Source organism: Macrobrachium nipponense, chromosome 1, assembly GCF_015104395.2.
Source record: "Macrobrachium nipponense isolate FS-2020 chromosome 1, ASM1510439v2, whole genome shotgun sequence".
NCBI classification, from domain to species: Eukaryota; Metazoa; Arthropoda; class Malacostraca; order Decapoda; family Palaemonidae; genus Macrobrachium; species Macrobrachium nipponense.
The window spans coordinates 172851426-172866260 of NC_087200.1; the positions used below are offsets into that span (position 1 = coordinate 172851426).

Here is a 14835-nt window from a genome sequence, read left to right on the forward strand (position 1 = left end):
AATAGGCTTTGGGTATGCAGATCAGATACTTCTCTGTCCAACTGGTACTTGGGAACTTATACACTCTATTAAGCAGCCACCAACCCCAAGGGTAAGGTATCAAAGGACTAAAGGTATTGTTCCTCTGATAGAATGAGGTGAAAGAAAGTGCACCATAGGCAGGCTGCCTTCCCAAATTATCTGATCACAAAGCCAGAAAAGTGTGGGTGATAATAAATTCACAAAGTGAATCGTCTTCCTTTCTGAACTGCGGTTTCTGTTCTGTGCTCAATGGAGAATTAATAGTTGTGTGATATGGATGATAAAGTTTTTGTAGAGATATCCCATGCTTTACTAGGGTTCATGTTTGTAGTATAGGTGTGCTAATGGCACTGCCACCTGCCAGGTGGGAAAATACTGTTTTTCCCCTGGGCTAAGAACACTTTCTAAGGGATTAGGTACCTGTTTTTGTAGTGCTTACATGCTTATCTTCAGCACTGCAGTATTTTGTAATTTGATTAAAAATTCAACATCTTGAGTCTTCTTTTGATGTTGAGTCATGCCTAAGTTAAAAATATTTCTTAGTTTTACCAGACCACTGAGCTGATTAACAGCTCTCCTAGGGCTGCCCCGAAGGATTAGATATGTTTACGTAGCTAGGAACCAATTACGTAGTTACCTAGCAACAGGGTCTACAGCTTATTGTGGGATCCGAAGCACATTATATTGAGAAATTAATTTCTATCACTAGAAATAAATTCCTCTGGTTCCACGTTGGCCAGGCCGAGAATAGAACTACTGACCACCAGAGTCATGCCTATAAAAGGGATTTTGGCATAGGGAAAATCTATTTCTGGGCGAAGGGCCCGTGTCGCCCAGTGAAATAGGTTCCTTTAGCACTATTTCTATGGTAAAATATTGTTATAATACCAGAGAACCGCTAATTTGGAAATGCCAGAATATTCTGGCTCGCTCACCTTTATAAAAGGCGTCTGTATGGTTTCTGGGGCGAGGGAGCGACACGGCCAAGCCCAGAAATGAGCATTTTTTGTATTTCTTGCTTTTTAGTATATTGCAGTAATGTGAAAGTTGTTAATTTAAAAATGGCTTGCTTTGACAAAACAGGATAATTAAAGTGAGCAAATTTACAAGTTTTATATGTATCATTAAGGTATGAATAATTAACTGAGTTTCTCCTTGGGAACTAAAAGTATCGTAGGCTACACTAATTGTAGTATAATTCCAATAATGGTAGCGATCAATTATAATCCTATAGAAATGTGTGCTCTTTGTATATGTAACTACATTAAGAATGCAATTTTAATTTTTTTCCAGATTGATGCAACATCTGAGGTATTGCAGTTGGCATTTTCTTTGGTGGTAGTTTATATAATTCACCAAGATGTCTGTTAGAAGTGGACGCGTTGTTAAGACTGTTCGTACCCTCACAAGACCAGCGTTAGAAGCCCCTTGTTCATATTCTAGCTATAATTGCTCTCTGGTAAGTATATTAGTGTGATGTTTCCTTGAAATTTTAGTGAAAAAAAATTAATACGTACATGTAATCGGGTGTTGCAAGATGTGGTACACATATACGTATTGCTTTGTTAGCAAAATTACATTGGAATACACAATGGTTTCATTGCATATTTTCCTGTTTTTGGCATTTTCTTTGTCTAAAATAGCTTATCCAGATGAAAAGTTTTGAAATTTAACCCATTGGTAGCCTTAGTGGTAGGAGAAATGATAACTTTTTTGACTTACTATTGGGAGTGTCCAAAACTTGAATGTGGTAAAACACATTGCGCAGGCTAACTGCTTAAGAGGCTAGTTTTATTATCGTTGTACTGATTTTTCTTTGAGAATTATGGTTTTGGTCTCATTTTAAAGCCAAATGTTCTGACAAATGAATTTCATGTTTACAAGCATAAAGTGATCTCTCATTTAACTGCACTTCAATCATCTTCACCATGTCCATGATCACACTTTTTTAAATCATGTTCTCTGGTATGTCTTTAAAGTGAAATGATTTCACAGGAATGAGATTACCTGATGTTCAGTTCCATCCCCACCAGAGGGTTGTGGAGGAATTATGAGTGCAAATTTACAAGCCGTTTTGGGTGGGTTATGGTAAAGAATAAGGTGAGCAGGGAGTGTCTTGACACCAGTTCTAGGACTGTGGTGAAATTGAAAAGCAAAGGTAGTGTTTCTTTGACTTAAGGCGGTAGATCCATTCCGGTGCTGCACTGAAAGTTTATATCCACCGTTAATGAACCGACACATCTTGAAGGTAGACCAAAGGTATGGCCAAAAATGTTGATGCCTTTAAAAAACTATGAAGATTCTCTACCAGTTGAGAACAATACTCTTTAGATTCTTTCCTGCTTGAGAATGACATATATGCTGACAGCTAGAAACACTATGGATAAACATGCCATGCTTAACTATTGCCTAAAAATGGTGTATATGCCGACAGCCTGAAACTCTACAGATAATCCCGCCATGTTTATCTTTCACCTGTATGTACCAAAATAGAACTTTTACTATATTCAGAACTACATTGGACCACTGTATTTGCGGGAATGTGTTCTAGCAAATAACTAGAATTGCAAATACTTAAAACCTCTTTAAAAATGCTAAGAACTGCCTATGTTGTTAATTCAACCTCAAGAAAAACTCACCAAAAATGGTTTATCTAGTTTTTTAAGTTTTATCAAAAAAGTGCTCTTAATTTTGAAATTAATATGAAAATACAGTAATTTGTGGATATTTCTCATATAAAAATACTGCGAATAATGGGTAGATATGGTACATAGAGAAATCTATGGATTCGTAAGTCTGTGAATCTCAAGAACATGAATACGAGGGGTCCACTACGGTGAACCCCTAGTATTCACCAACTCTGGATTTGCGGAATCACGTATTCATTCAGGGATTTCTCTCACGAACACATACCTCTGTTATTCACAGAAAATTCGCCTATTCGCAGTATTATTGTACGTATGAGAATTTTTTTTTTTTTTTTTTTTTTTTTTTTTTTTTTTTTTTTTTTTTTTTTTTTTACAAAATAGGCAGTTTTAACCATTATTGTAGGGGTTTAAACTATTCGTGGGTTCTAGTTATTTGCGGGAGGGTCTGTTACCTATCCCCCTTAGAATACGGAGGAAACAATGTATTGCCTTTCTCCTTATCCAGATTGTTTACATTGGTCAGTTCTTAAGACATATCAGCCTTGAAGAAAATTATTATTATTATCATGTATTATTCTTCGGATGATGAATCATATGAAACAAGTCCACAGGGGCTGTTGACTTGAAATTCAAGCTTCCAAAGTATATGGTGTTCATTTGAAAGGAGTAACAAGGTAATAGGAAAACTACAAAGAAATCGGATGTTAGAAAAGAAAAATAGATGGACAAGTTAATAAACGAGTAAATTATTAAAATACTAGGAAAGTAGTTTTAGGTAGCAATGCATTGCATCTTTGCTTGAGCTATTAGGTTCTGATTGCACAAGGTCTTCAGGGAGACTGTTCCACAGTTCAATGGTGTTAGGAATAGTAAAGGGCCCCCTGAAACTGAGAAGTTCAGCAGCAAAGCACATTCACTGCCCGTTGGTGCTGCTGTTCAGCATATACTACCTTATTAAAAATTGACAAATAAGAGCCCATCCATTGATGATCCAAGTCATAACTGCTGATGTTAGGAAATAAAAACTTACCAACACAAGGCACTCTTTATTAAAGAGATGAATCCTTGGCAGAAGCTGACAGCATTCTATTAAACGAAGGATAAATTACCTTAGACAGATTGTACTGATTTTATAACTGTTACAGATATATGAGGCTTTACATAATAACCTAACTTCCATGCAGCATCTGCAGGAAATTTCCAGCAAAGTTTAGATAGTCATTTCAGCATTTATTTGTGTTTCAACTTTTTAGCACATTACAATAAAGTATACTAATATCCTACAAAATAATGCCATGAACAGACAGGATTGTCATGAGCAATGTATTTACAGTGAGATGAAAATATTACAATGACTTTTAATGGTTACAGTATGTATTTGCCATAGACAGTTTTCACAACCCTCCCCCATCTCAGATGGTTAACTGTCAATTTATTCAACTCCTTCCTGCTTCAATTGTTATTCACCATTGATATGTCTTATTATTCTAACAGTATGACCTATGATTTTAGAGTACTGTAATAGTATAAATTTTTCTAGTAATTTTCCAAATTTATTTTCATTCTCAAATTCTCAAACATCATATTGTAATTGTTTATTTTAATGTATGACACTTACCTGGCAGGTATATATATAGCTATATTCTCTGTTCCACCTGGCAGAAATTTTCAAAACTCGCGGCAAACGCTAGTAACCTATTAGTAGTTCAGGCAACCACCACCCCGTTACCGTGGCGCTAGCGCTAGGAACCGTTCCCAATTGGGCCAGATTTTCTCTGCCAGCCGAACCGGCAACATTGTTGGTGGTTCCCTGCTAGGATTTTCATTCTCGTTGCTGACTTTTCATGGATCTTTGGTATTGTACTCGGAAACGTTAGCTTGGCATTCGCTTTGGATTGTTCTTTAAAGATGTCTGATACTGGAAGTATGTTTAGAGTTTGTGTAAAAGAGGGGTGTAAGGTAAGGTTGCCGAAAGCTTCGGTCGACCCTCATACCATTTGTAAGAAGTGTAGAGAGATGTGTGTACTTGGAGAATAGGTGTTTGAATGTGAGAATTTATCAGAGAAGGAATGGAAGATATTTATGAAATATGTTGAAAGGCTTGAGAAGATCGTGTAAGGAGATCTGTTTCTCGTAGTGAGAAGTCTAATTCTTCTAGCAAAAGGAGTGAATGTATTTCCTCTCCAGCTCCTTCTAACGTAGAATTGGTAGTTCCTTCTCCCCAGGTATCTCCTGCGCTGCTGGTATCGGAGGAGGCGAACGATACACGATTGTGAAGGTGTTTCGCTGCCCTTGCGTCCATGGCGACCAGATACAGCGACTTACCGGATAAAGTTAGTGCTTTTGATGTCAGTTGAAAGTGTAGTGGAGGGGGCGTCTGATCGTCTCTCGTGCTCCTAGACCTAGACCTCTGTCAAGCTCCCAGACCCAAGGGAGAAGGCATGTCGACAGTCGAAGGGAGGCGAGAGAGGTTTTGTCGCGGTCAGGCGTCCTTCGTACAGTCCTGTTGCAAGTTCCCAGGCTGTTGCAGTTCGCCACAGAAAAGGCGTAACTGGGAAGTGTGCGTCCTCGGATGGTTCGACTTCCGAGCGGGAACGTCGGTATGCAGTTGTGTCTCGCCCCCTCAAGAGGACTTTCAGGACATCGACCGCTCTCGAGAGACATGCTCAAGATCGTGAGGCTTGGAGTAGTCCTGAGGTGTTGTCCTCCTCGGAAGACGGGGACGCAGTTCCGATCAAGAGGAAGAGGATTTTTCGTGCTAAAGAGGACTTAGTACGGCCTTCTCGTCCTTGGATTTCGATGAGAGACTCTCCTCCATCTTCTTGTTTGTCTTCCCTTCCCCTCGTCTCTCTCCGTCGGTAGAGTACAAGATCGCTCTCCGTTACGTCGCAGTCCCGCTCATAATCTTCCTCCTTCGTCCTCTACCCATTCAGGAAGATAGTACGAAGGTTTTTTCTTAAGGGAAATGCAAGTCTAAGCTGGCATTCTTGTGAAGTCTTGGGATGCGCCTGTGCAGGCATCTTCGAGGCGGAAGGACAATTTCCTTCCCGTTAAGTCTTCTAAAGAGGAAGACAAGGACGCGTTCGCCGAGGACGCAGGACGCACTGGCGCTACGAGGACAGGCGATCGCTTGGTTATTCAGGACGCAGAACGCAGGAAGAAGAAAATGGTTTCGGAAGAAGCAGGACGCAAACGTCAGGACTCGGGATCAATTGTGGACGCAAGACGCATGGCGAACAGGAAGCAGATGTGTACTACGATGGATGTCTGCAGGAGCCATGGCGGCAGGACTCCGATTCTTCGTTAGCCTCAGGACCGTTATTCCGTCAGCGAAGCGTCAACACGACAGTGATTTGCAAGACATTTCTTCAGCAGAAGAGGAATTGGAATTAGTTGAGGAAAAGAATACGGAACCTTCTTCAGATTACAAGATTCTGACTTCACGTCTTCTTTCTATTTTTGAAGGGGAATTCAAACCGACAGCTCCTTTATCTCCCTTATCGCAGTTTTCCAAGACTAGGACTCCAAAGAAGTCCTCTTTCCTTAAGATGACTCTGTTAATTTCGGCGAGAAGGCCTTCAACGTGTTAATGACTGGATGAAGGATAAGAAAGAAGCGGGAAAATACTCTTTGCTTTTCCACCAGCTAAGTTAGCATCGAAGTCAGGAGTATGGTACGCTACTGGAGAAAGTCTAGGCCTGGGAGTACCTGCCTCCTCCCATGGGGGACTTCTCCTGTATAGAGAACAGCTCACGCAGACAGGCGTTACGTTCTGCTAAGGTCTGGTGGACTTCGTCCGAGTTTTGACCATCGTTTTAAAGGGATTTTTAGGACTTTCGAAGTCTTCAATTTCCTAGATTGGTCTTTGGGAGCACTGGCGAACTCCCTAGAAGAAGAAGATTCGCAGGATATAGAAGCAGCTAAGAGGCATTATGTCCTGCATGGACAAGGCTCTGAGAGACGGAACGAATGAACTGGCTTCTTTGTTCACAGCAGGAGTACTAAAGAAGAGATTCGCTGTTGTGTTCTTTCGCTTCAAAAGGGGTTTCAAACTCTCAGAAATCGGAGTTGCTGTTCTCTCCCCTTTCGAACAGCTGTTTCCTTCAGAGGTGATTAGGGATATAGCTCTCTCCCTTTCTCAGAAGGCCACTCAAGATCTTCTCTCGTCTTCAGTTAAGAAGTTCTTACCATCCAAGTTGGTTAAGAAAACTCCAAAGGAAACTAGGCCTTCGCAACAGCCCTTTCGAGGCAGAACATTCGCTCGACCCGCCTTTAAGGGTAAGAGAGTACCCACTAAAAGAGGAGCCAAGACCACCTCTAAAGAATGAGATATCAGTCCCTCCAGACGACAGTGGGAGCCAGACTTCAAGGTTTTTGGGAAGTTTGGCAGAACATGAGGCAGATCCCTGGGCTTGTCAACGTAGCTCGGGAAGGGTACAAGATTCCTTTCTTGAAGAGACCTCCTCTCGCAACATCTCCGAGAGCCCTCGGGGCAAATTACAACGATTTAGTGAAGAAAGCGGCTCTGTGGGAGCAAGTAGCTTCCATGCTAGAGAAAGGAGCCATAGAGCCTGTTCTGGATCACGAATCTCCGGGATTTTACAACCGGTTTTGTGCAAAGTCCTCGGGAGGTTGGAGGCCAGTTCTGGATGTAAGTCAACTGAATCTTTTCGTAGAAAAGACCAAGTTCACTATGGAGACGAACGATTCAGTACTGGCAGCGGTACGTCCAGGGGACTGGATGGTGACCCTGGACTTACAAGACGCATACTTCCATATTCCGATTCATCCAGGAAGCAGGAAGTATTTAAGGTTTGTGATTCAGGACAGGGTCTTTCAGTTCAAGGCCCTGTGCTTCGGCCTTTGCACAGCCCCCCAAGTGTTCACGAGGATGAATGTCCAATGTGGCGAGAATGGTTGCATTTAAGAGGGATCAGAGTGTCTTTTTATCTGGACGACTGGTTGATAAGATCCCAGTCAAGAAGTCAATGTCTGGAGGACTTGAATCAAACATTGAACTTAGCAAAAGACCTAGGTCTTCTGGTAAACATGGGAAAGTCTCAATTGAATCCCCAACAACAGATAGTTTATTTGGGGATTCAGATATCGTCAGTGACTTTTCGGCTTTTCGTCCCCCGAAAGGCAAGCCCTATGCATTCGGAAGGTGCAGGACTTTCTAAAGAAAGACCGATGCTCAGCAAGAGAGTGGATGAGTCTACTGGCACACTCTTCGCTAGAGAGGTTCATTTCTTTAGGAAGACTGAACATGAGACCTCTACAGTTTTTCCTGAAGGATTCATGGCCAAGAAAATTGCAAGATTCCTTCCAGTTTCTAATTCCTGCCAAAGTGAAGGAGGAATTAAAGTGGTGGCTAACTCCAGGCAGGTTAGCAAGAGGGATGTCGCTTCAGCAGAAGAGCCCAGACCTCATCTTGTATTCCGACGCGTCGGACGCGGGTTGGGAGCGACATTAGGCCCTCAAGAGGTGTCGGGACTTTGGAGCAAGGAAGAAACAAGTTGGCACATAAACAGGAAGGAACTGATGGCAATTTTCTTGGCCTTGAAGCACTTCAGAGAGTTGATTCGAGACAAGACAGTGCAGATCAACCTCGGACAACACCACGGTTCTCTGGCATACATCCGCAAACAAAAGGAGGGACTCATTCTTTTCCCCTTTACAAGCTGGCAAAGGAAGTTCTGCTTTGGGCGAAGAAGGAAAGCGTCGTGCTGCTCACAGGTTTATACAAGGAGAGAAAAATGTGAGTGCGGACCTGTTGAGCAGAAGAGGAGAACTTCTCTCGACGGAGTGGACGTTTGCCACATGGAGGTTTGCCATAGCCCTGTGGAAGTTGTTGGGGTGGGGCCGCCGTCCGGTAGTTAGATTCTGTTTGCGACAGCCAGAACAAAAAGGTTACCAACCTATTGCTCTCCCGGTTCCAGATCAGGAAGCAGTGGCGGTCGACGCATTCCTGATGGATTGGACAAACTTAGATGTGTACGCTTTTCCTCCGTTCAAGGTACTGGGGAAAGTTATGAAGAAGTTCAGGGAAGGGAAGCCAAGGAACGAGGATGACCTTAATAGCCCCGTTTTGGCCGGCCCAAAGTTGGTTTTTCACAGAGGTACTGGAATGGACAATAGATACGCCAAGGACTCTCCTCTAAGAGTAGATTTACTCAAACAACCCCACTTCGACAGGTTTCACAAGAATACCCATCGCTCTGGGTCTGACTGCGTTCAGACTATCAAAAGTCTTGTCAGAGCGAGGGGAATATTCTAGAGAGGTGGCCAGTGCAGTGGCTAGAGCCAGAAGAACCTCCACAATCACAGTATATCAGTCGAAGTGGGAGAATTTCCGGAAGTGGTGTAAGAACAGGAAAGTGTCTTCATCCAGTACCTCTGTGACCCAAATCGCAGATTTCCTTCTATACTTGAGGAAGGAATTGGGTTTGTCAGTTTCGACAATCAAAGGTTATAAAAAGTATGCTAACCTCAGTGTTTAGACACAGAGATCTAGACATCTCGAATAACTTAGACCTTAGAGATCTGATTAGGTCATTTGGTACCAAGAAACAACCCCAATGCAGGCCACCTGCTTGGAACCTCGATGTGGTCTTGAAGTATTTAACCTCTAGCAAATTCGAGCCTTTAGAGAAATCCTCTCTGAGAGATGTTGCTAAGAAAACTATCTTTTTAGTAGCTTTGGCAACCGCTAAAAGAGCTAGTGAGCTTCAGGCCATATCGAAGAAGGTGGGATGGAGACATGGCAACGCAGTGTGTTCATTCCAAGAAGGTCTTGGCCAAGATCCTTTGAAGTTTTGGGTCTGTCTGAGTTAGTGGGTCACGAGCAAGAAAGAGTTCTCTGCCCAGTGAGAGCATTGCGTTTTTATATGGAAAGAACAAGAGATATCAGTGGGAATTCTGATGCTCTGTGGTGTTCAGTTAAAGACCCCAGTAGACCCATGGAGAAGAACGCTCTAGCCGTCTTCATGAGAGAGTTGATTAGAGAAGCTCATATGTTGTGTCAAGAGCAGAGCTTTGGTATTTTGAAAGTGAAGGCTCATGAAGTCAGGCAGTTGCGACTTCAATAGCTTTTAAAAAGAATTTAGCCCTCAAGGAAATTATTGAATCCACATATTGGAGAACTAATTCAATATTTGCGTCTCATTATCTTAGGGATATTCAGACAACCTTTGATATTGTCAGACGCTAGGTCCATACGTGTCCTCTGGTACAGTATTGGGCAAAGGAGTTACTACCCCTCCATAACCTTCTTTTAAGCTAGTTGATTTTATTAGGTGATGGTGTTTGTGTTTTTGGTCGTCTGAGAAAATTGTTCGGTACTTTTATCAGTCTTGTTAGTATTATCTTGTGATGGTGTGTGTGTAGTTCAGGTAAATGATCTATTACTAGCTTGAATGCCGTGGCATAAGAGGCTGTACGGTTCTGTCAACACATTGGTCACGTCCAGTTGTCAGTTTCCAGTCTTAGCTTCTTCAACATACAGGACACTTTCTTGTTGAGAGCTCCTAAGGTTTAAGCAGGCTAGAGGCAGGACCTATGAAACTCAGCTACCTTAGCAGGTAAGGAACCTAGAGTTTTAATAATATTTTAATAATATTTTTATACTCTAATAATGTTGCTGTCTTTGACCCACCTCCAATGTTGTCAATCAGCTATATATATATACCTGCCAGGTAAGTGTCTACATTAAAATGAAGTTTTTATGTTAAAACAAAGTTTAATGTATACTTAACCTGGCAGGTATATATAATTTAATTCCCACCCTCCTCCCCTCAGGAGACAGGGTTGTTCAGAGAAAATCTGGCCCAATTGGGAACGGTTCCTAGCGCTAGCGCCACGGTAACGGGGTGGTGGTTGCCTGAACTACTAATAGGTTACTAGTGTTGCCGCGAGTTTTGAAAATTTCTGCCAGGTGGAACAGAGAATATAGCTATATATATACCTGCCAGGTAAGTATACATTAAACTTTGTTTTAACATAAAAACTTCATTTTTAAGATTATCATGACTACCTTGAGTGAACCTTACAAGTCCAATATATTTTTACAGATATGGTCTATGATTAAACCATGGTGAATAAAATCGAATAGTCATTTCTGATGGAGTGCCTTGTTAATGATGTTAAATTTTTTGTAATTACATACATTTCTTCTAGACAAGGTTAGAGGGATTTGAGTACTGCAGTAGACACATACTTGAAGATAAGGGAGCACCATTTCGTCAATGTAATTACATCTTCACTAGCACAGGCAAAAGATGTTTTCGTGCTGCTCCTACAAATGATAGAAAAGAAAGGTATGTTATCTAAAGATTCATGCTTTGTAGAGAGAATTCAAATATTTAAACTACGGATTCATCAAATTTTGTCATGAAAGAAATTATTGAAGGAGACTGCTTTGCTTTATAGGGTAAATCATTTCTGTATTGCAGTTTTATTGAAAAATTCAAATATGTTACTATTATAGGAGAGATTTTTCCTGGGCGTTTTGTTTGCATTTTGAAAAATTAATGTTTGCTGATTTAACTGCTCACTTAACTTGAAAATTCAGCAGGTATTGCCCAGAACATTCCCGGAAGTCTTTGGTTATCAAGCAGAGGTCTGCAAGAAAGATGTGTCCACGTGAAACTCCAGAGAGGTTGCTTACTCAGTTAAGTCACCATCAGATGGATGTGCATACAGCAGGACAAAATGGTAAGCATTTCTGTGTTCTTAATGTTCAAGTAGTGTTTTAGTCTTGATTTTTTAGATTAAGGTATGTGGGCAGACAGAGAAAGCACAAAGGGATAAAATTATATAAGAATGGAGAAAGGATTAATGAGGTTGACTCTGAAATACTTAGGAACACTGATATCCAATACATCCAATACAGATTCTAGGATAACTTTACACAACTCTTGGGAGAATATTAGATGAGGGCATGGGAAGAGTTGGATGACAAACTTAATTTGGATGAGAACTGTGAGAAGGGAGTCTGGAGATGAGTAGAGCTGTGTGGAAGATAAAACACAAGAAAGACTTGAGCGGCAGAAAGGTCCTTGGCATTTTGGCATTGGATGTGATGTTGGTGATAAAACTGATTAAAAGTGGTATGATGAAATATATTTTAAGTGACAAAAGTTTACCAAGACCATCATGTTGCTTTTTTCATTAAAGCAGGACAGCATGTGAGGAAGAAACCCAAGGCCAAAGGAAAAAAGTAAAATGCCATAATTAGTCACTGCCAAGTCATAAGAATTGCAGGTATAGGGTTGAAGATATGGTTATTAATTTGCGAAGAGGCAATGACCCCACAGGTTAATAAGATGAGAAGAACGGTAGAAGAGTGTAAATATTTCATGAAATTTATAGCTTGGTGTGAATATATGAAAAATTTGTTACTTGAACAGTCATAAATGATGGTCTACAATTTCATAAATTACAGTTGAAATCACTACATCCCTTCTTGTAATTTTACTTGCAGCTTGGAACTTTTCAGTCCAAGTTTATACACAGTGTTAATAATTTTAGTATGGTTTTGTATGAAACTTAGGCATTTTAGCATATGTTGCATCTTATGGATAGAAAAATAGGTTGGAATTAGTTCACTAATATCCAGTTTTGATACATCCTTGGGAAAATAAACATAATAGTTCTAAATGATAAAAATTACCTTTCAAAAGTCTTTGAAGTTTCTATCAGCATCTATTTGAGGATTCAATGATAACTTTGTGTTATGGTTTTCCCAACATATATCTTGTTGTATATATTAAGCAGATGGATTTTTGAGTAAATTATAATTACAGTTTTGTTCATGCAACTTACCTGTCAGATATATATATAGCTGATAATTTCCGACGACCGACAGAATTTAAAACTTACGACACACGCAGTGGGAGTCAGGTGGTTAGTACCCATTCCCGCCGCTGGGAGGCAGGTATCAGGAACCATTCCCATTTTCTATTCATAATTTTTCTGTCGCCGGTGTTGTGAACATCTGTTTACAGCACCTCCGTCTGGATTTGGAAACTTTTTGCTACTTGAGTATCACTTTTGGTTCTTTTTTTGATTAATTGACTTGGATTGGTGGCTAGGCACACGTTATTAGTGGATTGATTTGATTTTGGTTTGGACTTCTCTTGGATAATATGTCAGGGTCTAGTACAGCTAGCGCTAGATTTTGCTCTAGGACCGATTGTAGAGGTAGGCTACTGAAAGCTTCAGTAGACCCACATACGGTATGTAAGAGTTGCAGGGAGCCATGAATGTGTATGAAAGCCGTTGCAAGGAGTGCGAAAGATTAACAGATTCTGAGTGGAAGGCGTATGATACCTTATCTTAGGAAAACTTGAAAAGGATAGGTTAAGGAGGTCTTCCTCCAGGAGTGTTTCAGGTGTGCAAGAAATTAATGTTTCTTTCTCCTGTTAACCCTCCTTAATTCTGTTAATGCTCCTAACCCTGTAGTGTTGCCTCCGGGCCCTGAAGCAGTCAGTAGAGAGTAATACTTTGTCCTTAATTTTGGAGTCGATTCGTAATTTAGAATCGAAAGTGTTGGCTCTTGAGAGCAAAAGTGATGTGCAGAAGTGCAGTGATACCCCTTGTGTAGTGGAGGGTGCGTCAGATCGGCCTCGTTTTCGCCTCTAGGCCTGGACCTCTGCTTGACTCCCAGGACCTGGGGAGGGAGCATGTCGAAAGCCGAAGGAGGGTTACAAGGAACCCCCCCACCGATCTGGCGTGCCTTCGGCAGTTACTGATGAAAATCCCCAGACTGCCAGGGAGCGTGCACGGGCACGTCTCCTCAAGGAGTGTTTTTCCTCATCGGAGGCTTCATCCCCACGTAAAGGGTGGAGTTCTCACGGTGCTTCCCGTCCGCTGAAAAGGACGGCGCGTGTTATTGACGCTTCACGTCCTAGTTCTCCGAATTTGCGATCTTCTCCTGACAGTGCGTTCGCTGCTTTTCCGCCGCAGAAAAGGCGTAGAGAGTCTTCGGACTTGGATTCGGGTAGTTCGTGCGAGCGATACAGTCGCTCTAGAGCTCGGGGAGGAGGCCGTACCTGGGCGGATGAGGGAGGCGTTCCCCCTCGCCTAATCGCTCTCCTGCTCACAGGATCAGTCCCTCCCCGGAGCAGGAAGATTCGCCAACCAAGAGGATGATTCAGTCACTGCAGCAGCAACTTCAGGACGCTCTTGCTTCTAGAGAGTCTCTTCCGCGTCGTAGAAAGGATGAGAAGCTTCCTGTGAAGAAGTCAAGACCTTCTCTTTCTCCTCGCTCGCCTCTCTCTTTCGTTCGGAGTCTCCCTCTAGAGTTTCGTTCTGCTCCCCAGCAGCTCTCTAGAGGATGTGAGAAGTTGTTTTCTCGCTCTCAGGATGAGATATCTCCCGCTCGCAAGTCTTCGAATGTTCGCAAGCGAGCGGTGGACGCTGAGCGCGCTTCTGTGCAAGTGGAGCGCGCTTCCGTTGCCGCCAAACGCGCACCTGTTGTTGATAAACGTGCACCAGTGGACTGCAGCCGCGCGCTGGCGGCCGCTCAGCGTGCGCCAGCGGACGCCAAGCGTGCACTAGTGGACGCTCGGTGTGCGCCAGTGGACGCCAGGCGTGTTTTAGTAGATGTCGAGCGCGCACCTGTCGGCGCCAAACGTGTGGATTCGGACGCCAAGCGCGCGCTGGTGGACGCCAGTTCCTCACCAACGCAAGTTCAGGTGGAAGAAGGAACCCTACCTGTTAGTCATTTTTCTTCAGAGTTTCCTCCTACTTCTCCAGTTTCTGAGGAAGGAGTTAGCGATAATTTAGTCGAAGCAGAGGAAGAGCAGCAGCCAGTTCCTGTCTCATCGGACTATAAAGTTTTGATGCGTCTTCTGCAGTCGGAGTTTGGAGAAACTTTCCAACCGGAAGCCCCTCGTACTCCCCCTTCTCAATTTTCTTCTTTTAAAGCATCGAAGGCATCGGGGTTCGTTAAAATGAAGAAGTCGCTTTCCACAAGCAAGCAAGTTTCGTTTCCGGAAAGTCCATGAGTGGATGGAGAAGAGGAAAGCGTCAGGAAAGTCCTCTTTGGCTTTTTACCGCCATCAAGACTGCGGTAAAGGAGGCATGTGGTATGAGACGGGAGAGGACGTAGGTGTTAAACTACCAGCCTCTGCTCAGGGTGATTTCGGGAGCATCGTGGACGCCT

The 14835-nt window shown here is 42.4% G+C and overlaps 1 protein-coding gene across 1 annotated transcript in view; it reads left to right on the forward strand.

Annotated features, from left to right (window-relative positions):
* The window catches only part of LOC135219844 (KAT8 regulatory NSL complex subunit 2-like), a gene marked incomplete at its 3' end in the record, with an annotated part of 39907 nt that overhangs the window by 12641 nt on the left and 12431 nt on the right, over positions 1-14835 (forward strand). Inside the window, 3 exon segments of the mRNA XM_064256955.1 lie at positions 1315-1480; positions 10845-10984; positions 11239-11381. Of these exon segments, the coding sequence (XP_064113025.1) occupies positions 1382-1480; positions 10845-10984; positions 11239-11381 (382 nt within the window).